The sequence below is a fragment of the Heteronotia binoei genome, chromosome 17 (genome assembly GCF_032191835.1).
Source record: "Heteronotia binoei isolate CCM8104 ecotype False Entrance Well chromosome 17, APGP_CSIRO_Hbin_v1, whole genome shotgun sequence".
NCBI classification, from domain to species: domain Eukaryota; kingdom Metazoa; phylum Chordata; class Lepidosauria; order Squamata; family Gekkonidae; genus Heteronotia; species Heteronotia binoei.
This window is the reverse complement of record NC_083239.1, coordinates 54,884,296-54,909,315: the sequence shown is the minus strand read 5'-3', so window position 1 is coordinate 54,909,315 and position 25,020 is coordinate 54,884,296. Positions and strand designations below refer to the sequence as shown.

The following is a 25,020-nucleotide window of genomic DNA, read 5'->3' as shown; positions in this document are numbered from 1 at the left end:
CCCTCTTATTCCAGCATGGGGTCTGAGTGCTTTCACTTGGAGTCCACTCTGCAAGGGCTTCTGCCACAAGCACACCTCACCCTGTTGTGTAGCCCTAAAACGGGTGTCGTTGACCTGGTGGAACTCTCTGCCAAATGACACTCCATGGCCTGTGGGACGCACTGCAGTTCCGCAGGGCTTGCATGACAGAGATGTTCTCCCACGCCTATGGTTTCCACCTGGCTTCTCCCTTCCTTCCCCCCTCCAGGGCGAGGACGCAAATCGGTGTGTGCCTCTATGCACCATGCGTAAATCATTACGGAATGTTAAAGGTTTCAAATTGCTTTCATCGGATTGTAACGCTGTCTAACCGGAAGACGAAGAAGAAGGCTGCAGATTTATACCCCCACCCTTCTCTCTGAATCAGAGACTCAGAGCAGCTCACAATCTCCTTTCCCTTCCTCCCCCACAACAGACACCCTGTGAGGTGAGTGGGGTTGAGAGAGCTCTCCCAGAAGCTACCCTTTCAAGGACAACTCCTGCGAGTGCTGTGGCTGACCAAAACCATTCCAGCAGCTGCAAGTGGAGGACTGGGGAATCAAACCTGGTTCTCCCAGATAAGGCTCTGCAGACTTCACCACGACACCAAACTGGAAATATTGTCCCCCTGCTCTGAGCACTGTTGCATGGTGCGGGGGAGGGCTGGTCACAAACTGAATTAATGAATGAATGAAACACTAGCTGACATTTGCCTCCGGAGCATGTGCAGAGTGGAACATCTGTGCAGCTGAAGTTAGCCGTCTCGATGAGTCCTGAGCCAGTTTGGTGTAGTGGTTAAGTGTGCGGACTCTTATCTGGGAGAACCGGGTTTGATTCCCCACTCCTCCACTTGCACCTGCTGAGATGGCCTTGGGTCAGCCAGAGCTCTGGCAGAGGTTGTCCTTGAAAGGGCAGCTGCTGTGAGAGCCCTCTCCAGCCCCACCCACCTCACAGGGTGTTTGTTGTGGGGGAGGAAGGTAAAGGAGATTGTGAGCCGCTCTGAGACTCTTCGGAGTGGAGGGCGGGATAGAAATCCAATATCTTCTTCTTCTTTTGAGTCACAGAACTTCCATTTCTTCTTTATTTTTTCTTCCTTCTTTTTCTTTTTTCCCTTGTTCTCCTTTCTTTCTTTCTTTCTTTCTTTCTTTCTTTCTTTCTTTCTTTCTTTCTTTCTTTCTTTCTTTCTTTCTTTCTTTCTTTCTTTCTTTCTTTCTTTCTTTCTTTCTTTCTTTCTTTCTTTCTTTCTTTCTTTCTTTCTTCTTCTTCTTCTTCTGGCTTGTGCAGCAGCTGCCCCCCCCTGCCCCTCACTGTCCCTCCCTTCCAGTCTGTTGTGCTTCCTTGTGTGTGGCAACGGGTGTGCCCCTCCCTGTGGGGGAATGTCAGGCTCTCCAGGCGAGAAAGCTGCAGGAAGCAAGTGACGCGCCGTCTCTTTGTGGCGCCCTGCCCTGGAGCGCCCTGGCCTCTCCCCTCGGCGATGGCTGTCCCCCGGCCAGAGTCACTGCTTTCTGCCCCGCAGCCGCAGCCTCAGCCCAGCTGGCAGGAGCGCTTCGAGGCCCGCTGGGAGCTCAGCCGGAGGGGCGCCCCAGCCCCCAAAGACCCCGACTGGGGGGTCCTCTACGCCCTCAAGCCCTTCCAGAGGAACCTGCTGCGCAATCCAAACCCAGAAGGTAGTGCAACGCGCGCCCCCCAGCCACGGGTCTCTCCAGTCTAGCGGTGCCAATCCCCAGGTGGGGGCGGGGGATCCCCCGGTTTGGAGCCCCCCCCCCGCTTAAGGGACATCAGAAAGCAGAAGTGGGGAGGGAAATGTCTGGGGGGACTCCATTATTTCCTATGGAGATAGATTCCCTTAGGGCATAATGGAGAATTGATCTGCAGGTATCTGGAGCTCCGCTGGGGGGGGTGGTGGTGGTTGTTTTTTGAGGTAAAACCACCGAATTTTCAGCATAGCATCTGGTGCCTTTCCTCAAAACACCCTCCAAGTTTCAAAACGATTGGACCGGGGGTCCAGTTCTATGAACCCAAAATCACAGTGCTCCTACCTTTTATTATTTCCAATGGAGGGAAAGCATTTAAAAGGAGCATGGTGCCTTTAAATATGATGGCCAGAACTTCCTTTGAGGTTAAATTGTGCTTGTCGCACCATTCTCCCGGCTCCACCCCCCAAAGTCTCCTGGCTCCACCCCCAAAGTCCCCAGATATTTTTTGAATTGGACTTGGCAACGCTTCACCGGCCCCACTTCTCAGCCTGCAGCCAGACTGCAAGGTGGGGGAGGGTCTGGCTTTCAGGGGGAGGGGGTGCTTGGGAAGTGGGGCTGGGGGCCAGGATCAGTGGGGCTCCTCAGCTGCTGTGCCCCCCCCCTCAGCCTAACAATTCCCACCAGCCGCTCTTGCCAGGGGCTTTTTTAGGGGAGGGGGCATCTCTGTAGAGATCTCTTATTTTCTGGGCAGTGTAATTCCTTTTTGCTCTTCTTAACCAGAGCTCGAAGGAGCATGAGATGAGACCCCAGTGGGGTGGGAATGTGGAATCTTTGCAAAGGGACAAGGGGTAGGCCGAAAGGAAGGGCTGCGTGGGAATTTGGGAAAACTGCAATGAAACGATGTGCTGCCCTTTCCACTCCCTTTTTCCTCCCTATACAGGTGTGAACACCTCTGAACCTGCTCCTTCGTGTCCCCCCAAAGCCCCTCAGATGTCTCTGGACCTCCAAGGTATGGGGAACCTGTGAGGACTGGGTGAGATTTAACATAAAAGGGAGATTATCCTCAGAAATCCGCTAGCGGGTGCAGAATTTGTTGCAGAAACTTTGGGGGATGCCTCTGAGCATGTGCAGAGTGCATTTTTCCTCTGAGGGAACTAGGGTTTTTGTGTGTTTTTTTTTTTAAAAACTTATCTTCTCCCATTAATTTCTTACTAAAGCTGTTTCTTTCTGGGGGGGGGGGTGAAAAGCACTCCATACATGTGCAGTTTTAAAGGCAACTCCCGGAGAGAAGTTATTCTGTCCATACTCACTTTGACCTCGTATTTGTCCGTCTGCCTCTCTCTTTCTGGTAAAAAAATGTTCACCTTGGAGGGAAAGATGATGTCTCCCCCCCACCCCCGTGTCTCCTAACCAACGTTCCCTCTAAGCCAGGGGTGGCCAACGGTAGCTCTCCAGATGTTTTTTGCCTACAACTCCCATCAGCCCCAGCCAGCATGGCCAAAGGCTGATGGGAGTTGTAGGCAAAACACATCAGGAGAGCTACCATTGGCCACCCCTGCTCTAAGCTGCAGAGTCTTGTGAGCAAAAATTCTACTTTGTGAGCTCCTGGCACTAAGGCTGCGAGCGAGCCGTTTGGCTACTGCATCAATTAGTTTGCTCTTGAGCAAACTGAGTTAAGACAAAAATGTGTGAGCGGGAGGCTATAAGATTGTGAGCTGGCTCACGCTAACTCAGCTGAGAGGGCACACTGCTCCTAACCCGTCTCCTCCTTTTGGGGCGGGCCTTTCGGTCTCCTCACAGGGACTTTCAGAGGCTGGCAAATGAACACAGAGCTGCTGGCTGAAGGGAAGGAGGCCGACTTTCCACGCTACAGGTGAGAGGGCTCCTGCCCGCCAGGGGGTTGCCAGCTCCAGGTTGGGAAATACCTGGAGATTTTCGAGGGTGGGGCCTGAGGAAGGGTGGGCTTTGGGGAGGGGAGGGACTTTGCTGGGGTATAATACCCCTAGAGTCCACCTTCCAAAGCAACCCTTGAGTTGTAATAATGGGAGATCTCCAGCCAGCACCTGGAGATTGGCAACCCTAGCTACCTCTCCCCAGAGGTATGGGGTTCCTTGTCTGAGAGCCAGTTTGGTGTAGTGGTTAAGTGTGCAGACTCTTACCTGGGAGAACCGGGTTTGATTCCCCACTTCTCCACTTGCAGCTGCTAGGATGGCCTTGGGTCAGCCGTAGCTCTGGCAGAGGTTGTCCTTGAAAGGGCAGCTTCTGGGAGGGCTCTCTCAGCCCCACCCACCTCACAGGGTGTGTGTTGTGCAGGAGGAAGATAAAGGAGATTGTCAGCCGCTCTGAGACTCTGAGTGGAGGGCGGGATATAAATCCAATCTTTTTCTTAGACAGCCAGTTTGGTGTAGCGGACTCTTATCTGGGAGAACCGGATTTGATTCCCCACTCCTCCACTTGCACCTGCTGGAATGGCCTTGGGTCAGCCATAGCTCTCTTATCTGGAAGAACCGGGTTTGATTCCCCACTCCTCCACTTGCAGCTGCTGGAATGGCCTTGGGTCAGCCATAGCTCTCTTATCTGGGAGAACTGGGTTTGATTCCCCACTCCTCCACTTGCAGCTGCTGGAATGGCCTTGGGTCAGCCATAGCTCTCTTATCTGGAAGAACCGGGTTTGATTCCCCACTCCTCCGCTTGCAGCTGCTGGAATGGCCTTGGGTCAGCCATAGCCCTGGCAGAGGTTGTCCTTGAAAGGGCAGCTGCTGTGAGAGCTCTGTCAGCCCTACCCAGCTCACAGGGTGTCTGTTGTGGGGGAGGAAGGTATAGGAGATTGTGAGCTGCTCTGAGACTCTGAGATTCGAAGTGGAGGGCGGGATATAAATCCAATTTCTTCTTCTTCTTCTTCTGCATCCTGGCCTGTCTGACCCATCTTTTCCTGTCCCAGCTGGAGTGTGAAGCAGCAGGAGGTGGACCTTCTGACTGAGGGACTCTGGGTGGAGCTTCTGGACGTGTACCAGCCGGACATCACCGTCATGGACTGGTAAGCCGGGAACTCCCTGCCACAGAAAGGGGTGGTGGCTACAAGCATAGGAGGGGATGGAGAAACCTGTGGAGCAGAGGTCCATCAGTGCTCTGTCTCCTTGGTGCTTGGGGGGGGGGCAAGAGTGGGAAGGCTTCTGGAGTTCTGACCCCGCTGGCGGACCTCCTGATGGTCCCTGGGTTTTTGTGACACAGAGTGTTGGACTGGATGGGCCATTGGCCTGATCCAGTGTGGCTTCTCTTACATTCTTATGTCTGGGGCAGTGATGCTCTGTCTTCTTGGTGCTTGGGAAGGGGGCAACAGTGGGAGGGCTTCTAGTGTCCTGGTCCCACTGATGGACCTCCTGATGACACCGGGGCTTTTTGGCCACTGTGTGACACAGAGTGTTGGACTGGATGGGCCATTGATCTGATCCAACATGGCTTCTCCTATGTTCTTATGTCTGGGGCAAGTGATGCTCTGTATTCTTGGTGCTTGGGGGGGCACAGTGGGAGGGCTTCTAGTGTCCTGGCCCCACTGATGGACTTTCTTATGGCACCTGGGTTTTTTCAGCCACTGTGTGACACAGAGTGCTGGACTGGATGGGCCATTGGTCTGATCCAACATGGCTTCTCTGATGTTCTTATGTCTGGGGCAGGGTTGCTTGGTATTCCTTTTTGCTAGGGGCGCAATAGTGGGAGGGCTTCTGGAGTTCTGGCTCTACTGGTGGACCTCCGGACAGCACCTGGGTTTTGGCTACTGTGTGAAACAGAGTGATGGACTGGATGGGCCATTGGCCTGATCCAACATGGCTCCTCTTACGTTCTTAACACTGAAGCATATAAAAGAAGCAGTTTCATGTGGCATAAGGAGACATAGAACTGAGGTTAAGGATCACCTTCCACCCTCTCCTTGCAGCCGTTCTCCTTTAAAACTGATTACTAACCACTACAGGACTCTAATCCAAGCACATATTTTTATTACCGTATGGCTCCAACTGCTGTACTGGTGCATCAGAAAGCATGGAGCCTGCTACCTGTCTGTGCTACAGTGTTCTCAGGAGATTTTGTAGCCCACGTGGTATATCGTTTTATCTGTCTTTTCTGCCTTCCTTGTCACCTGTGAGTTGCCTTTTACGCCTCCCTAACCCCCAGACGGTTCAGCCTCTACATTTCCCTTGCCCCACCCTGAAATTTCTAGTTTTGAATAAAGTATGTGAGTAAAACAGGCTTACGGACAGCATTAAAAACCAGTCTAACGTCACCACGTACGTTCTTGCGTTAGGTATGAAAACAGCAAGTTGGCACCCAGTGTTTATGAGCTTCATGTCTGGCTTCTGGGAAGTGACCGGTTGATGGTGATTGGTGAATTTCACTACGTGGCCCACGAAGGCGACCAAAGAGAAGCAGACAAGAACTGGCATCATGTAAGGGCTGGCAGCGGAGGCTGTGAACAGGGGCGGATTTCTTTTCCTTTTATTAAGAAAGAGAGAACAGCTGTGGGGTCTTGTGAGCAAAAATTCTACTTTGTGAGCTACTGGCATTCAAGCTGTGAGCTGCTGCATAAACAAGTGTGCTCTGGGGTCGTTTTTCCTGAGCTGAGACAAAAATGTGTGAGCTGGAGACTAAAATATTGTGAACTAGCTCACGCTAATTCAGCTCAGAGGGACCACACATCAACTCTCTCCGGCCGTCTGGCCACGCTCTGCGATGAAGGGCAAGTGCTCTGTGAATGCTCAGAGGAATTTGGTAGAATTATTATCACTTTGTGTGATAGATAGCTGAGGCCCGAATTGTCAGGAAGTCTGGGTTGGGGCCAAAGATCTTCCAGTGCCTCTCTTCAGTTCCAACAATGAATCACAACTCTTGATTGCTAGAGTTCTAAATGTCAGGAAATGTATCACTGTTAAAGTTAACAAAGTCCCTGTAAGAAGAAGAAGAAGACTGCAGATTTATACCCCACCCTTCCTCTGAATCAGAGTCTCAGAGCGGCTCACAATCTCCTTTATCGTCCTCCCCGACAACAGACACCCGGTGAGGTGGGTGGGACTGAGAGAGCTCTCCCTAGAAGCTGCCCTTTCAAGGACAGCTCTGCAAGAGCCATGGCTGACCCAAGGCCTCCAGCAGGTGCAAGTGGAGGAGCGGGGAATCAAACCCGGTTCTCCCAGATAAGAAACCGCACACTTCACCACTACACCACACTGGCTCTGTTGACCTCACATTGCAAATGGGGAAACTGAGGCAGAGATTTGCCTGGGGTTTGGCGGGTGGTGGGGCGGCAGAGTAAACACTCATCTCCTTGATTCAGACCTAATCTTGTCCAACCTTTCTCACTGGCTGTTGGTCAAAAGTCAGCTTGCCTGTTCTCGAAAGGGGTGGGTGGGTGGGTCATACTGGAGGGGGTACCTTCCGGGGTTCCACGCACCCCCTGACCGCTAATGCCCTTCGCCTTCCCGTCCTTTATCCCTTTCAAGGTTTCCCACGTTTTCAAGCACTACGGCCCAGGAGCACGTTTTGTCCGCTTCTTGCACAAGACCAAGTGTGTGGAGACGCCATCCAGCTTCCTCCGGACCAGAGCGACAGATAGCAGTGTCTCTGTGCAGTTGCGGGATTGAGACAGCGCCTGGGATGGTCTGCACAGCTTGCGTGTGTGTGGCAGGGCTGCCAACTCCAGGTTGGGAAATCGAAGAGGGGCGGGGAGTAGGGTCTGGAGAGGGCGGAGCTCAGGTAGGCGAGATGCACCTGCTTGGCATGCAGAAGGTCCCAGGTTCTGTCCCCAGCATCTCCAGTTATAGGATCTTGCAGTTGCTGATCGGAAAGACCTTATACTAAAACAGGTTCTATCTGTTTTAGTATAAGGCCGCCTTGTGTACAATGCCACAGAGTCCACCCTCCAAAGCAGCTATTTTCTCCAGGGGAACTGACCTCTGTGATCTGGAGATCAGTTCTAATTCTGAGAAGATCTCCAGGCCCCACCTGGAGGCTGGCAACCCTAGCTGTGTGTAGGCAAGACCCTCCAAAGCTGAAGACCCATCGATCCAAGGAGAGTTGATTCGATAGGAATTAAAAGCACATATTGAAAAGACAAAGAGAATCTCTAGCATTTCTCACTGTTGCTCGCAGATCTCTCTTCCCCCTCGCTGTCTTAGTGAAGGCTCTCTGCCCATGCTCAGATGCTCCTGTGTCCTTAAAATTGTGTCACCTGTTCCAGGTGGTCAGATCTCTGATTCTGCGAATGCCTCAGGGCTGGCAAATCCTTTCTCAAAACCTTCCTGGGGAAAATCAGACACCCCCCAGCTAGTAATAGGTGGGCCCCTAATGCGAGTCTTACCACTTTGCACATCTCTGTCTCCACCCCCCCTCCACCAGTCACTATACCAGAATGCCAAAAGCATTTCCAATGTGAAAATCTTGCAGTGGGGAATTTCAGTGTTTAATCCTAGAATCCTAGAGTTGGAAGGGACCTCCAGGGTCATCTAGTCCAACCCCCTGCACAATGCAGGAAACTCACAAACCCCTCCCCCTAAATTCACAGGATCTTCATCGCTGTCAGATGGCCATCTAGCCTCTGTTGAAAAACCTCCAAGGAAGGAGAGCCCACCACCTCCTGAAGAATCCTAGAATCCTAGAGTTGGAAGGGACCTCCAGGGTCATCGAGTCCAACCCCCTGCACAATGCAGGAAACTCACAAAATCCCTCCGCCTAAATTCACAGGATCCGCATTGCTGTCCAATGGCCATCTAGCTTCTGTTTAAAAACCTCCATCAGTGGCTATTAGCCACAGTGTGTGTGTGTGTATGTGTGTGTGTGTGTGTGTATATATATATATAAAATATGGCCACTGTGTGACACAGAGTGTTGGACTGGATGGGCCTGATCCAACATGGCTTCTCTTATGTTCTTATGTTCTAATCCTAGAATCCTAGAGTTGGAAGGGACCTCCAGGGTCATTTAGTCCAACCCCCTGCACAATGCAGGAAACTCACAAAATCCCTCCCCCTAAATTCACAGGATCCGCATTGCTGTCTGATGGCCATCTAGCCTCTGTTTAAAAACCTCCAAGGAAGGAGAGTCCACCACCTCCTGAAGAATCCTAGAATCCTAGAGTTGGAAGGGACCTCCAGGGTCATTTAGTCCAACCCCCTGCGCAATGCAGGAAACTCACAAAATCCCTCCCCCTAAATTCACAGGATCCACATTGCTGTCTGATGGCCATCTAGCCTCTGTTTAAAAACCTCCAAGGAAGGAGAGCCCACCACCTCCTGAAGAATCCTAGAGTTGGAAGGGACCTCCAGGGTCATCGAGTCCAACCCCCTGCACAATGCAGGAAACTCACAAAATCCGTCCGCCTAAATTCACAGGATCCGCATTGCTGTCCGATGGCCGTCTAGCCTCTGTTTAAAAACCTCCAAGGTTTTAAAAATATCCTCAGGGAGGGGACTGGGGGTGGGGTTCATCTGCCACAGCCTGCCAACTTTGCTGACATATTTGCGCCCTTGAAGCTGGCCGTGTGGAAAAGGCAATCTGGTGGCAAAGAGGGACACCTTTTATTTGAGTTCTTGGCTTCCCAAAGTCTGATCATGCAGTGGCTGGGCATGCAATGTAGATTTTGGGGCCAGTTCTAGCTCCCCCTTCCCTCCCCCACCCAGTTCCAGCCTTCCCCCTTTACGGCCCTGACCAGCTCAACTGAAAACCATTTCCTTGGTGGAAAGCTGAACAAAGCGGGAGTCAAGTTGCACCTTTAAGACCCAACCAAATTTTATTCGGAGCACACGAAAGCATACATTCTGAATAAAACTTGGTGGGTCTCAAAGGTGCAACTTTGTCTACCGCTTTGCTCAACTACTTCAGACCAACACGGCTGCCCGCTTGGACCCATCTTGGTGGGAAGGCTTGCATCCGCCTCTCAAGTCACCACAAGCCCTTCCCAATTAATCGCTAAGAGAAGGGGGAAAGGAGAGCGCACCCGGTCCTTTGCGGACCTCGAACCATCCAGAAATCAAAGGCCGGACACGCTGCAGAGCTGTGCTCCTTCGCTTTTAATTATGTTTATCGAGGGAAAAGATGGGATGAAAGAGAGGGAGAGGGAGAGCAGGTGCTCCCAGGAGAGAGGCTGGCTTTGAAGACGGAACACCTGTCTGGAAACTGCTGAGCGGGAAACGAAACGCGCGTTTGAGCTCTTGAAACATCACAGGGCCGCATCCCGAGCCAATCTTTCCGGCAAGGAGACCAGATCTTCAATGTTGCTGGGAATTCCCGTCATGCCCCCCGGCGAGGGACTAAAAAGAGTCCTGTGGGTCGTGCTTTCCTGCTCAGCTTGAGAGCACTTGACGAGAAGATGCTGTCACCACGAGCCGAATTGGGGCCCCCTGCGTGTTCCGTTATTGCAAGGAGATCATCCAGTGGAAAACAGCACATTGGCTGTTGTGAGCACGAAGGATTCTGGGAAAAGAGGCATCCCAGAAGTCTGAGTGATGAAAGAGTGGTTCTGGGGGTAGGACGCCTTTAGCCAAGACAGGAGGGTCGGTCACAGGGGTGGGAGGGGCAGGTAGGCCGCTTCTTGGCTCGGCTGCCTCACGAACATATGCAATAGTAGGCGGAGATGGCATTGTCCCAGTCTCCAAAGATCCCCCTTCTGTACTCTGAGAGCCGGGGGAAAGCCCCGTTCTTGAACTTCCTCGTCTTGCCAGATTTGCCCTTCGTGTCCCAGACGGTCAGCTCGCATCGGGGGGCCGCCACCACGGAGGAGATCTTGTTGTTGAAGGCCTTGGGGATGTAGGGCTGGTCTTCGCCTGACTGCACGATAAGCACGCTGCCCACGCAGCACTGGTCGTAGTAGGGGCTGTCGTCCGTGTAGAGCTGGGCACAGATCTTGGTGCCATCAGGGTTCTTCAGGTCAGCGGGGGTCGGGCACTGGGCCCAGGCCAGGGCGAAGAGCAGCGGGAAGAGGAGGCTCCAAGAGGCCTTCATCCTGGGAAGCGTCGCAGGGGGAAAGTCTGGGCAGCTTCGGGGAAGGGGCTCGCTTATAGACTTGCCGCCAGGGCCGCCCCAAGGCCATTTGGTGTACCAAGGTCTGGGAGGAGAGATAAAGGTGGGAACCGCACAGCTGAACGCAAGCCTGCGCAGCTGCAGAATTTTCCCGAGGAAGGTGGGAGGGAGGGCCGTGTTTCTGGAGGGGGAGGAATGGGCGCACAGTCGCACTGGGTGACCCCCAGAGGTATCAAGAGGAAGGTGAGGGGCTGTGGTGGGACATTGGCTCAGCATGCAGAAGGTCCCAGGTTCAATCCCCGGCATCTCCAGAGAGCCAGTTTGGTGTAGTGGTTAAGTGCGCGGACTCTTATCTGGGAGAACTGGGTTTGATTCCCCACTGCTCCACTTGCACCTGCTGAGATGGCCTTGGGTCAGCCATAGCTTTTGCAGGAGCTGTCCTTGAAAGGGCAGCTTCTGTCAGAGCTCTCTCAGCCCCACCCACCTCACAGGTTGTCTGTTGTGGGGGGAGAAGGTATAGGAGATTGTAAGCTGCTCTGAGTCTCTGATTCAGAGAGAAGGGCAGGGTATAAATCTGCAGTCTTCTTCTTTGATTCCCCACTCCTCCACTTGCAGCTGCTGGGATGGCCTGGGGTTAGCCATAGCTCTTGTAGGAGTTGTCCTTGAAAGGGCAGCTGCTGTAAAAGCACTCTCAGCCCCACCCACCTCACAGGGTGTTGTTGTGGAGTGGAAGGTAGAGGAGATTGTGACCACTCTGAGATTCTGAGATTCAGAGTATAGGGTGGGATATAAATCCAAAATCTTCTTCTTCTTCCAGCAATGTTCCCTTTAAGCTGAGATAGTGTGAGCTAGCTCACAGGTTTTTAGCCTCCAGCTCGCACATTTTTGTCTTAACTCAGGAAGGATGATCCCAGAGGAAGGAAGGAAGGAATAGATGGGAGGCAGGTGGAAAGAAAGCAACTTTAACTTTACATGCATTCTCCAAGCTACCAGATGGCTTGGCTTGAAGAAGTGGTTTAAAGAGACAAACGCCTTTTCCGAGCTGGCCGATGGGGTGGGGTGGGGGGGCTTCAAGAGCCTCACAACATGTCTGAAAGAGCTACATGCGGCTCCTGAGTCAGCATTTGGCCACCCCGATCTAGAACCACCGATGGGTTCTTAAACCTCTCCTGCAGAGACCTGGATTTTTATAAGAGAACCTAACGTTGGGCTTTTCTTCACTACACTTGGGGGAACAAGTGACCCGATGCTCTAGGGCAGGATGGAATGGCAGGGTGGGCCAACTGAGCATCCAGGGAGGGGGAGCGCTTTCTCACACTTCCACTTCCTGCTACATGAAGTTCTCCCCGCCCCCCCAGCCCATTGCAAGGTGCGGTACTGGTCTGTCACCAGGCGTCTCTGGCTCTCCCTGGCCCTCGGTGGGGCCGCCTCAGTTTCCTTCCTTGTGCCCCAATTAGGGAAGTGTGTCTCTGGTCCCGGTGGGCGGGGAGGGGGGGGCTGCTCCCGTCTTCCAGCGTCATGGTCTGTCCTCTTAATCTTTTGCAGCTGGCCCATTTCTGCTCTGCCTGTCTTTTAGCCGGCAGCTGCAGCCTTTCCCAGGGCCTGGCTTGTACGGGACAGGTGTGGGTTTTCTGGAGGAGATTGGGATGGGACCCCCCCTCCTCCTGGAAAACAGGCTGCCCAAGGCTCTTCTGCTGAACCTTTCCAGCCCATGAACCACCTGAAGTCAGAAGCTGACATACCATTGCTTGGGGAGAAGAAGAAGAAGACAGCAGATTTATACCCCGCTCTTCTCTCTGAATCAGAGACTCAGAGCGGTTTACAATCTCCTATCTCTTCTCCCCCCACAACAGACACCCTGTGAGGTGGGTGGGGCTGAGAGAGCTCTCCCAGAAGCTGCCCTTTCAAGGACCACTCTGCCAGAGCTGTGGCTGACCCGAGGCCATTCCAGCAGCTGCACGTGGAGGAGTGAGGAATCAAACCCAGTTCTCCCAGATAAGAGTCCACACACTTCACCACTACACCAAACTGGCTTTCTAAGAAGAAGGTATTGGATTTATACCCCACCCTTCACTCTGAATCTCAGAGACTCAGAGCAGCTTACAATCTCCTATATCTTCTCCCCCCACAACAGACACCCTGTGAGGTGGGTGGGGCTGAGAGAGCTCTCTCAGCAGCTGCCCTTTCAAGGACCACTCTGCCAGAGCTATGGCTGACCCAAGGCCATTCCAGCAGCTGGAAGTGAAGGAGTGGGGAATCAAACCCAGTTCTCCCAGATAAGAGTCCACACACTTCACCACTACACCAAACCGGCTTTCTAAGAAGAAGGTATTGGATTTATACCCCACCCTTCACTCTGAATCTCAGAGACTCAGAGCAGCTTACAATCTCCTATATCTTCTCCCCCCACAACAGACACCCTGTGAGGTGGGTGGGGCTGAGAGAGCTCTCTCAGCAGCTGCCCTTTCAAGGACCACTCTGCCAGAGCTATGGCTGACCCAAGGCCATTCCAGCAGCTGCACGTGGAGGAGTGGGGAATCAAACCCGGTTCTCCCAGATAAGAGAGCTATGACTGACCCAAGGCCATTCCAGCAGCTGCAAGTGGAGGAGTGGGGAATCAAACCCAGCTCTCCCAGATAAGAGTCCGCAGGCTTAACCACTACACCAAACTGGCTCTCCCAGTAGAAGGCAGCTTCATGTGTTCAGCTCCTCCAAAGCAGCTGTTTTCTCCAAGGAAACTGACTTCAGTCAAGTGGAGATCGCTTGTACTTCTAGATCTCCAGCCACCACCTGGAGGCTGGCAACAGTATTAAAAAGGCTTCTTTCACAGACAGGTGGGGCGGTCTGGGTTGGAAAATACCTGGAGACTTTGGGGGTGGATTTGGGAGAGGGTGGGGTTTGAGGAGGGGCGGGGCCTCAGCAGGGCGCACTGTCGTAGAATCTACCCTCCAAAGCAACTATTTTCTCCAGGGGAGCTGATCTCTGCCAGCTGGAGATCAGTTGTAAAAGCGGGAAGTAAAGGACACACACATGCACCTTACCTGGTGTTCTTAAAACCTCTGCCCAGAAGAGAAACCTCTTTCCTGCCCGCTGAAGCTCCTGACACGTGAAGGGAGCAGGGGGGAGATTATTAAGGGAATGTTAAGCTTCGTGTGATCAAAGGCACCTCTGCTGAAAAAGTCCACCTTAATTGGGGCAGAGAGCCTGAGGGGTCGGGGGTAGAATTGCCAATCCCAGGTGGGGGCAGGGGATCCCCCAGTGTGGAGGCCCTCTTCCTGCTTCAGGGTCCTCAGAAAGCAGAATGGTGGAGGGAAATGTCTGCTGGGCACTCCATTGTTCCCTAGGAAGACCGATTCTCAGGATATAATGGAGAATTGATCTGCGGGTATCTGTGGCTCTGGAGGGGCTGTGTTTTGAGGTAAAGGCACCACATTTTCTGCATAGCATTCAGTGCCTCTCCCCAAAATACCCTCCAAGTTTCAAAAGGATTGGACCAGGGGGTCCAATTCTATGAGCCCCAAAAGAAAGTTCCCCTAGCTTTCATTATTTCCAATGGAGGGAAGGTATTCAAAAAGTGTGCAGTCCCTTTTGATGGCCAGAACTCCCTTTGGAGTTCAATTGTGCTTGCTACACCCTTGCTCCTGGCTCCGCCTCCAATGTCTTCTGGTTCCACCCCTCCAAAGTCCCCAGATATTTCTTGAATTGGACTTGGAACCCTAGTCAGGGGTTAGTGTTCGAATCCTTCCTCTGCCATGGAAGCTTGCTGGGTGACCTTGGGCCAGTTACTAGTGTTGCCAAGTCCAGTTCAAGAAATATCTGGGGACTCTGGGGGTGGAGCCAGGATACATGGGGGTGGAGCCAGGAGCAAGGGTGTGGCAAGCATCATTGAACTCCAAAGGGAGTTCTGGCCATCACATTTAAAGGGACCACACACAGGGGCACCTTCTTTTGGGGCACATAGAATTGGACCACCTGGTTCAATGTTTTTGAAACTTGGGGGGTATTTTGGGGAGAGGATCCGGATGCTATGCTGCTAATTTGGTGCCTCTACCTCAAAAAAACAGCGCCTTCATAGCCCCAGATCAATTCTCCATTATACCCTATGGAAATCGGTCTCCACATAGGGAATAATGGAGTGCCCAGCAGACATTTCCGTCCCCCCCTCCCCGCTCCCCCGGCTTTCTGATGACCCTGAAGCGGGGGGTGGGGTGGGAAGGATCCCCTGCCTCCACCTGGAGATTGGGAACCCTACCAGTCACACCCTCTCGGCCTAGCCTACCTCGAAGGGTTGTTGTTGCGAGGCGAAAACCAAGATGAGAAGGGTGCAACAAATCGCTCTGGGGTTCCCATGGGCGGAGAAGGCGGCGTACAAACGAAGTTAATAAGGAAGAGGCTGCTGTCTTTCTAGTTTACCCAGAAAGGGGCGATCCCCCCCCCTCCAAATACCAATACTAATTAAATGCATTAATAAAGAAAACCCAACCATTTCCAGCCAAAAGCCCTTAAGACGTTCTAGGGGGCGGGGCTTCCTCGCTCCCCTCCGTACTCCTTGCCAACGATTGGCTCATTCCCTTGACTCCCCTTCGCTCCGCCCCTTTCTCGCCCGCCTCCTCCATTCATAAAAGTCCCTGACTCCGCCCAACCTCCCCGCCGCTTTTCTTCTGGAACTTGGTGACGCGCTTCCAAAATCTGCATATTGGCCCAGAATCCTTTGCGCGGAGGCGGTGAGGCGGGGAAAAGGGTGGGGAAGGGTCCGTCCCCCCAAGTCTGCCTGCCCGGGGCCTGGGGGTCGCGAATGCCCAGAGGAGGGGAGCGATCCCGGGACTCAATTCTGGCGTCGTAGCCGGGGCGCTGGGTCACTGCATCCTAGAAGGTCCTCCAGCGAGAGTGCCTGGCAGCCGGCCCGGCGTAGCATTAGCTTTGCGCAGTGGCAGTATCGTAGCCAATGAGGTTAATCCGAGGCGCGATTATTGCTAATTGAAAACTTTTCCCAATACCCCGCCATGACGACTTGAAATATAGTCGGCATTGGCAATTTTTGACAGTCTCTACGGAGACTGAATTTTCTGTGTGCCAAAAATAGATTCTGCAATTCTTAGCTCTGCTTTTCAGCATTTCCACCGGAAAATCCGTGCGTCGTAGTTCGTTGCAGTTCTTCAGACACATAGAAATGCGACCTAACCTTTTATCTATTTTAGATAGATCCAAGCGGGCAGCCGTGTTGGTCTGAAGCGGTTGAACAAAGAAGGAGTCAAGTGGCACCTTTAAGACCAACCAATTTTTTTTATTTAGGATGTCAGCTTTCGTGTGCTGTTAAGCACACTTCAGCAGACGAGGAATCCAGCACAGTGAGCAAAGCCATACAGAGCTATGATAGGCAGTGGCCCAGAAAATTGTTGCATTCTGGGCCACTGCCTACCAGCTCTGTATGGCTTTGCTCACTGTGCTGGATTCCTCGGCTGATGAAGTGTGCTTAAGAGCACACGAAAGCTGCCGTCCTAAATAAAAAAAGTGGTTGGTCTTAAATGTGTAACTTGATTCCTGCTTTGTTTTATCTATCTTGGCAGCTGTCTCTAGGTAGGCGAACAGCGATTTAGCAAACAACCTCATGGAGCTGTTTTGGCATGTGCAAAGCCAAAGACTACACAGCAACTGCAAGTAGCAATATGTTTGGATTTGCTTAGGCCCTGATCACACACACGGAATTTATTTGTATATTTTAATTGGTGCATTTATATTCCGCCCTTTCCCAAGCGGGCTTTATTTACAAGCAAATAAAACCGGTTGAAATACAATAAGAAACTGATAAAATGCAGTTAAAACACGACAACACAGTAAAATATAACAGAAATGGTGTGCTTTCAATGCATTTTCAAACTGGATTTTGCTCCCTCACACAGTAAAATCCAGTTGGAAAGCATGATTTAGTGTGGGAGTGATTGCAACCTTATTGGGGGAAATGAAGGAAAAGCACAAGAAGAGACTGGATTTATACCTCCTTCCCTCACTCAGAGTAGCTTATAGTCTACTTCCTTCCCTTCCTCTCCTCAAAACAGACACCCCAGCTGTGATAGGATTGCCAAGTCTAATTCAGAAAATACCTGGGGACTTTGGGGGTAGAGCCAGGAGACTTTCCCTAAAATCAAGAAATAAAAATATACAGCTTTGCAGTTTTCCTGAATACAGTCTTCATTCCCTCATTTCCAGCAGCCAGAATAAATACAGTTTGAAATGACACACTTGGGAGTTGTTGAGTGCTGCCCACACTTCCAATTCAGCAGGGAAATCAGAGGCTCTGTTTTACTGTGCAAAGCAGTTCTGAAGGGCTGTGAAACAAACGCAGAGAACTTCTTCCCAACAGCCATGTTGTTCTGTAGGCTCACCCCCCTCCCATTCAGCCTGGCTCCAAAGTTATAAAAGAACACACACCTTTAAAAATAAAAAAATAAAAACCTCAAGCCCTTCCCAAGTCTTCTAAGCCAGCGCTCCCCAACCTTTTTGGCACCAGGGACCAGTTTTGTGGAAGAAAATTTTTCTGTGGATTGGGGGGGGGGGGGGCACAATGGTTTCGGGATGATACAATTGTGCACTTTATTTCCATTAGCTTGGTGCACTGCGTGGACTCTTATCTGGGAGAACCGGGTTTGATTCCCCCCCTCCTCCACTTGCAGCTGCTGGAATGGCCTTGGGCCAGCCATACTGTAGCTCTTGCAAAGCTGTCCTTGAATGGGTAGCTTCTGTCAGAACTCTCTCAGCCCCACCCACCTCACAGGGTATCTCTTGTGGGAGAGGAAGATAAAGGAGATTGTGAGCCGCTCTGAGATTCGACATGGAGGGCAGGATATAAATCCAGTGTCGTTGTCTTCTCCTCCTTCCCCTCTCCTTTTTCTCCTCCTTTTCCTCCTCCTCCTCCTTCTTCTCCTCCTCCTCCTCTTTCTTCTTCTCCTCTTCCTCCTCCTACTTCTCCTCCTTCTTCTCCTCCTCCTTCTTCTCCTTCTCCTTTTCCTTCTTCTCCTTCTATTCTAATATATAATTAAATAATTATACCACTCAAGGCCCAGTTGTTAACAGGCCATGACCTGGTACCGGTCCACGGACCAGGGGTTGGGGACCCGTGTTCTTAGGGTTCTTCTTCTGAGGGTTGCAGGCACATGGAGGCTGTGGGGGGTGGGGCTTTCCCCTCCGGCCAGCTGACTCGGGGCAGGAAGGAGCCTGGAAAAGCGGGGGAACCCGGGGGATTGGCAAGCCTAGACTGAGAGAGCTTTGACAGAAACTGCTCTGCTGAGAACTTGTGGCTGACCCGAGGTCAGTCCACGCATGTAACCACAACAGCAGATTTGCTGTGGCCAATGCTCCTCTAAGCTGTGGAGTCCTGTGAGCAAACATTCTACTCTGTGAGCTGCTGGCATTCAAGAAGAAGAAGACTGCAGATTTAGACCCCTCCCTTCTCTCTGAATCAGATACTCAGAGTGGCTTAAAGGTAAAGGTAACCCCCTGTGCAAGCACCAGTCGTTTCCATGGCAGACTTTTGACGGGGTGGTTTGCCATTGCCTTCCCCAGTCATCTACACTTCCCCCCCCAGCAAGCTGGGGACTCATTTCACTGACCTCGGAAGGATGGAAGGCTGAGTCAACCTGAGCCAATCTCCTATATCTTCACCCCCACAACAGACACTCTGTGAGGCGGCTGGGGCTGAGAGTGCTCTCACAGCAGCTGCCCTTTCAAGGACAACCTCTGCCAGAGCTATGGCTGACCCAAGGCCATTCCAGCAGCTGCAAGTGGAGGAGTGGGGAATCAGACCCGGTTCTCCCAGATAAGAGTCCACGCACTTAACCACTACACCAAACTGGCTCTCTCTCTCTCTCAAGATGTCAGTGACTGCATAAATTAGTTTGCACTGGGGCCATTTTTCCTGTACTAAGACAAAAATGTGTGAGCCAGAGGCTAAAAAACTGTGAGCTAGCTCACACGAACTAAGCTTAGAGGGAACATTGGCTGTGGCAACCTTACTTCTTCAAAGTGGGGCGATTGGCTGTGGAGAGCTTTCTCCCATCCCAAGACCAGAGAAATACCTTTCTCTCTTATCTACCATCCCAAATTACATTACCTTCTCCTGTTCGTTATGTTACATTACGGTCTACTATTAGAAACTGTTATTCCAAATAAGAAATAAAATGAAATGGAGAGGACGTATGGCCCTTCTGGGGGATCGCTGAGAAAACAGATGTGGGCTGAGTGAGGCTAGAACATCTGGCAAGTTAAGAAACCAGCATCCCTCTTACAGCTCTGTGTTTTCCTTTGTCTCTGGGTATTTTGAAAATCCTAAATGTTAATATGTGTTTTGCAGTAAAAAAAAAAAGCAAACAGTCACACGCCGTGTGCGGACTCTTATCTGGGAGAACCGGGTCAATTTCCCACTCCTCCAATGGGTCAGCCATAGCTCTTGCAGGAGTTGTCCTTGAAAGAGTAGCTGCTGTCAGAGCTCTCTCAGCTCCAGCCACCTCACAGCTAGCTATGCTTGTAGCCGCCGCCACCTCTTGTGGCAGTGAATTCCACACGTTAATCACCCTTTGGTGAAGGACTTCCCTTTATCCGTTTTAACCCGACTGCTCAGCAATTTCATGGAATGCCCTCGAGTTCTTGTATTGTGAGAAAGGGAGAAAAGGACTTCTTTCTCTACCTTCTCCATCCCATGCATCATCTTGTAAACATGTATCATGTCACCCCGCAGTTGACGTTTCTCCAAGCTAAAGAGCCCCAAACGTTTTAACCTTTCTTCATGGGGAAAGTGTTCCAAACCTTTAATCATCCTAGTTGCCCTTTTCTGGACTCTTTCCAATGCTATCATATTCTTTTTGAGTTGCGGTGACCAGAGGTCCATCACAGGCCATCACTGTGCTTCATCACAGGCCCTCCAGAAGGGCATTGGTTTGGTGCCCCCGGGCATCAGCAGAGACCCTCCCCTGGTCCTCCTCTACCACCCCTCCCACTGCCGAACTACCTGTCTTCCTTTGCCTTCCCTGACCTCTGCTCCGGCCTAACAACCTCGTGTCATGTGCAGGTCCTCCTCGGCAGGCTGGCGCGCGGGACTAGGAGCTTTTTGGTTCCCTCCTGGCTGTATCCAGCCAGCCTCGCTCACCCCCCTTCCCTCCAGTAAGACAAAATCTGCAAACGCCCGCACACCTCTCCTCCTCCAGCAGTCGGCCACGTGTGACACACAAGCCATTAATACTCATTTCGCGGCTGCCATTTCTCTCCTCTGCGCCAGAGTCCCCCCATCATTAGTTCCTCCCCCCACCCAATTAGGCGGCCGATGGCGCTTCCTCACCCGCAGCAGGGCCTGCCCTTCTTTGCAGCTGCAGGTGCTGGCGATGGGAAGAAGCGACACTTTCCGAAGGGATGCCATTTCGGAGGGAGGTGGCTGTGCTTCCATTGGGTCCGGCAGCCCTTGGTGCACGTAGGCTTGCCAATCCCCAGGTCTCAGTCAACTGGAGATCGCTTGTATTTCTAGATCTCCAGCCACCACCTGGAGGCTGACAACAGTATTAAAAAGGCTTCTTTCACAGACAGGTGGGGCGGTCTGGGTTGGAAAATACCTGGAGACTTTGGGGGTGGATTTGGGAGAGGGTGGGGTTTGAGGAGGGGCGGGGCCTCAGCAGGGGCGCACTGTCGTAGAATCTACCCTCCAAAGCAACTATTTTCTCCAGGGGAGGTGATCTCTGCCAGCTGGAGATCAGTTGTAAAAGCGGGAGATCTCCAGGCCCCACCTGGAGGCTTGGCAACTAAACAAAGGGAACAGCCAAGGTTGAGAAAAACATCTTTGTTGGTTGAATGTACTGCAAACTTGGCATGTTGCATACACACATACCGTAATTGCCATTTCAACCTGGCAAACCTTGCATGTTTTTCTAAGTGTTGTTGTTAAAAAGTTGATTGCTCTGCCTTCCCTTTAAACGCTATTAACATAAATACTCAACGTATTGCAGAATGCAATTAAGCACTGATGTAATGCTTGAGGAGAGTGTGTCATTCTTGTATTAAGCTGTGTTACATGAGTTGTAATTGTTCCTTGCACAGTAATTTTTCACAGCCTCCTATGTTGTTCCCCACCAGGAGGCTGGCAATCCCCCTTTGGTCTTCTATGGAACATGGAACCTTCTGCCAAATGCCCCTGTATAAATCGATGGTGCGGTCTCATTTGGAGTACTGTGTGAAATTCTGGTCACTGCACCTCAAATAGGATATTATAGTATTGGAAAAAGTGCAGAAAAGGGCAACTAGAACGATTAAAGCTTTGGAACACTTTCCCTAGGAAAAAAGGTTAAAACACTTGGGGCTCTTTAGCTTGGAGAAATGTCGACTGCGGGGTGACATGAGAGAGGTTTACAAGATTATGCATGGGATGGAGAAAGTAGAGAAAGAAAGTGGAAATCAAGGGGGGGAAGGGGGCACTCCAGAGACCCAGTTTAGTGTAGTGGTTAAGTGCGTGGACTCTTATCTGGGAGAACCGGGTTTGATTCCCCACTCCTCCACTTGCAGCTGCTGGAATGGCCTTGGGTCAGCCATAGCTCTGGCAGAGGTTGTCCTTGAAAGGGCAGCTGCTGGGAGAGCCCTCTCAGCCTCACCTACCTCACAGGGTTTCTGTTGTGTGGGGGAGAAGATACCGGACAAGGGTGGCCAGCGGTAGCTCTCCAGATGTTTTTTGCCTACAACTCCCATCAGCCCCAGCCATTGGCCATGCTGGCTGGGGCTGATGGGAGTTGTAGGCAAAAAAAACATCTGGAGAGCTACCGTTGGCCACCCCTGATAGGAGATTGTAAGCTGCTTTGAGTCTCTGATTCAGAGAGAAGGGCGGGGTATAAATCTGCAATTCTTCTTCTTTGCATGACAAACACAACATCTGCTTTCTACAACTGGAACCATCATGGCTGCTCCCCCTCCAAAGAATCCTGGGAATTGTAGTCCGAGGCAGACATTGAGAATTCTTTCAGGTGGGCATGCCTTGGTCCTGGGGATCTTGCTAGTCTCAGACCCTCAGCGGTGCTCCCCGTCTCGGATCTTGCTGAGGATTCTGTCCTCGCTTGCCAACTATCTCCTGGGAAATCCTGGTGGGGTTGCCAACTCCAGTTTTGGGGGTGGAGCCTTGGAAGGGAAGGTTTGGGGCCTTGGGAAGTATCTGGAGTGAATTCTGTAGTGCAGGGGTGGCAATTTTTCTGCCAAGGGCCACATCGATATTTATAACATCATTCGCGGGCCATAAAAAATTATCAACTTAAAAAACTGCTCCGTTGAGGGAGAATGATTCAGGCCGGCAAAATTAATGCAAATAATTGTTTTTCTATTTGAAGTCATGTGGGGAGAGCTTAATTTGGCACATGCACACACACCCCTGGCCCGCCGCCCTAGCATATGCATAGGTCCAGGACTTTTTTGTAGAAAAGCCCTGCAGGAACTCATTATAGGGTTGCCAAGTCCCATTTTTAAAATATCTGGGGACTTTGGGGGTGGAGCCAGGAGACTTTGGGGGTGGAGCCAGGAGACACTGGGGTGGAGCTAGGGGGAGGGGGGGAAACGGCGCCGGGGAGCGTCGCTGCGCTGCCGTGGCTGCTCCTCCGAGATGGGCTCAGGCTGGGCCCATCTCGGAGGAGCAGCTGCCGGGGGGGGGGGGGCGTCGCGGCAGTGTCGCGCGCTCCGCTCCGCCTCTGGGTTGGAATGGGGGGGGGTGGAGGCGGGCCAGGAGCGTGGCGAGCCGCGAGTCCGGGTCCTAGAAGGGCCCGGATTCGCGGCTTGCCATGCCCCTGGCCCGCCTCCACCCTCCCCTTCTCTGGTTTGGCTGCTCCTCCGAGATGGGCTCAGGCTGGGCCCATCTTGGAGGAGCAGCTGCCGGGGGGGGGGGGGGGGGTGGCGCGGCAGCGTCGCACGCTCCGCTCCGCCTCTGGGTTGGAATGGGGGGGTTGGAGGCGGGCCAGGAGCGTGGCGAGCCGCGAGTCCCGGTCCTAGAAGGGCCCGGATTCGCGGCTCGCCATGCCCCTGGCCCGCCTCCACCCTCCCCTTCTCTGGTTTGACTGCTCCTCCGAGATGGGCTCAGCCTGGGCCCATCTCGGAGGAGCAGCTGCGGGGAGGGAGGGGGCGGCAGCAGCGCGGCAGCGTCGTCCGCTCTGGGATGGGGCGCCCGCCGTTTCCCCCCTCCCCCCCGCTTCCATTTTTGGGGGGAGCGGGGAAAGAGGGTGGAAATCCTGGCATCCCCCGCCAGAGCGGGAGGGTTGGGAAGCCTAACTCAGTAGCATATTAGACCACATCCCCTAATATTAGCATATCAGGTCACACACTCATTAGCAAATTACGCCACACCATCTGGGATAATCAAGTGCAAACTGAACTGTGACAGTTCACATGTGATAGTAACTTTTCCAGGTCCTGCAGCAATTCTGGCTGGCCAGCCAGGCCCCAGGGTAGGGTTGCCAATCCCCAGGTGGGGGCAGGGGATCCCCAGGTTTGGAGGCCCTCCCCCCCCTTCAGGGTCATCAGAAAGCGGGGGGAGGGGAGGGAAATGTCTGCTGGGAACTCTGTTATTCCCTATGGAGATTTATTCCCATAGAAAATCATAGAGAATTGATCTGCGGGTATCTGGGGCTCTGGGGAGGCTGTTTTTCGGGGTAGAGGCACCAAATTTTCAGTATAGCATCTAGTGCCTCTCCCCAAAATACTCCCCAAGTTTCAAAACGATTGGACCAGGGGGTCCAATTCTATGATCCCCAAAAGAAGGTGCCCTTATCCTTCATTATTTCCCATGGAAGGAAGGCATTGAAAAAGTGTGCCGTCCCTTTAAATGTGATGGTCAGAACTCTCTTTGGAGTTCAATTATGCTTGTCACAGCCTTGATCTTGGCTCCACCCTAATGTCTCCTGACTCCACCCCCAAAGTCCCCAAATATTTCTTGAATTGGACTTGGCAACCCTTCGGGCCCAGGGAGGCTGCCACACAGTACATCTGGTCCCTGTGATCCCTACCTGGCCCTGGGGAGGCTGCTGCACAGCGCGGCTGGGCCCCACGATCCTCGCTGGCCAGCCAGGCCCCAGGGAGGCTGCCACATGGCTCGGTTCGGCCCAGCAATCCCCGAGGGCCACACCAAGTGATCTCGAGGGCCATATACGGCCTTTGGGACGGAGGTTCCCAACCCCTGCTGTAGTGAATAATTGTGAGCACAAGTTCCGTGGTGAGTTGGGTGGCCAGAAGAAGAATTCTTTATTCATTGAAACACGATTGCATCCAGGAAATCTTGTCGCCAGTCCTCTTCGTTCAGCCAATGAAGTTTGCAAGGCTATGAGCATTGTCCTGTTTATCTGCTGGTGGTAAAAGATTTTTGGCTTCAGGAACTGCCACGTCCATCATTCAAGCCGTGTCTGAATTGTGTCTACTTCTGAGTCAGTGTTCAGCTAACAGCGACCAGGAAGTGCGGTGCTAATGTGGATGCCAAAGACTTTTTCTTACGTGGTATAAATCATTGATGTTTCAGTTGTGTTAAACAGAGCTGTGGAATGTAAACAACCCAAGTGATAAATAAGTGGAATTCAACTGGGTGTATAATTTGAGGATATGGTTTTTGTAGCAGTGTTTTTCTCGATCTAGACCGTAGTTCCGTTGTTTGTTTGGGTTAATCCCCAGGTGGGGGCAGGGGATCCCCTGGTTTGGAGGCCCTCCCCCTGCTTCAGGGTCATCAGAAAGCCCGGGGGGGGGGAGGGAAAGGTGTGTTGAGCACCCCATTATTCCCTGTGGAGACCAATTCCCATAGGGAATAATGGAGAATTAATTTGCGGATATCTGGGGCTCTGCGGGGCGCTGTTTTTTGAGGTCGAGGCACCAGATTTGCAGCATAGCATCCAATGCCCCTCCTCAAAACACCCTCCAAGTCTCAAAAGGATTGGACTAGGGGGTCCAATTCTATGAGCCCCCAAAGAAGGTGCCCCATCCTTCATTATTTCCAATGGAGGGAAGGCATCTAAAAGGTGTGCGGTGCCTTGAAATGTGATGGCCAGCACTCCCTTTGGAGTTCAATCATGCTTGTCACAAGCTTGCTCCTGGCTCCACCCCCAAATGTTTCCTGGCTCCACCCCCAATATCTCCTGGCTCCACCCTCGAAGTCTCCTGGCTCCACCCCCAATACCTCCTGACTCCACCCCCAAAGTCTCCTGGCTCCACCCCAATATCTCCTGGCTCCACCCTCAAAGTCTCCTGGCTCCACCCCCCAATATCTCCTGACTCCACCCCCGAAGTCTCCTGGCTCCACCCCCAATATCTCCTG

At 52.3% G+C, this 25,020-nt stretch overlaps 2 protein-coding genes and 1 non-coding gene across 3 annotated transcripts; 2 read left to right on the top strand and 1 right to left on the bottom strand.

Moving 5' to 3' along the window:
- Positions 1-1,492: 1,492 nt before the first annotated feature.
- Positions 1,493-7,346, top strand: NCCRP1 (NCCRP1, F-box associated domain containing). The gene is made up of 6 exons (XM_060257793.1): positions 1,493-1,685; positions 2,656-2,724; positions 3,516-3,588; positions 4,657-4,752; positions 6,016-6,157; positions 7,205-7,346. Exons 1-6 carry the CDS (start codon positions 1,493-1,495, stop codon positions 7,343-7,345), a joined length of 714 nt encoding a protein of 237 aa, XP_060113776.1. The 3' UTR covers position 7,346.
- A 2,404-nt stretch (positions 7,347-9,750) lies between these two features.
- SYCN (syncollin) lies at positions 9,751-13,814 on the bottom strand. The gene is made up of 2 exons (XM_060258159.1): positions 13,760-13,814; positions 9,751-10,803 (listed from the first exon to the last, which is right to left on the bottom strand). The coding sequence occupies exon 2, from the start codon at positions 10,698-10,700 to the stop codon at positions 10,305-10,307; it is 396 nt and encodes a 131-aa protein (XP_060114142.1). The 5' UTR covers positions 10,701-10,803; positions 13,760-13,814; the 3' UTR covers positions 9,751-10,304.
- A 1,820-nt stretch (positions 13,815-15,634) lies between these two features.
- LOC132586554 (U4 spliceosomal RNA) lies at positions 15,635-15,775 on the top strand. Its single transcript, XR_009556366.1, has one exon. It is a non-coding gene; the product is annotated as a U4 spliceosomal RNA (small nuclear RNA).
- The last annotated feature ends 9,245 nt before the right edge of the window (positions 15,776-25,020 follow it).

Excerpts from the sequence above, each read along its gene's own strand:
- NCCRP1 (XM_060257793.1), top strand. The coding sequence starts at position 1,493 with ATGGCTGTCCCCCGGCCAGAGTCACTGCTTTCTGCCCCGCAGCCGCAG. Across the intron at positions 1,686-2,655 it reads GCGCAATCCAAACCCAGAAG|GTGTGAACACCTCTGAACCT; the intron begins GTAGTGCAACGC and ends CTCCCTATACAG. Across the intron at positions 4,753-6,015 it reads GACATCACCGTCATGGACTG|GTATGAAAACAGCAAGTTGG; the intron begins GTAAGCCGGGAA and ends TTCTTGCGTTAG.
- SYCN (XM_060258159.1), bottom strand. The coding sequence starts at position 10,700 with ATGAAGGCCTCTTGGAGCCTCCTCTTCCCGCTGCTCTTCGCCCTGGCC.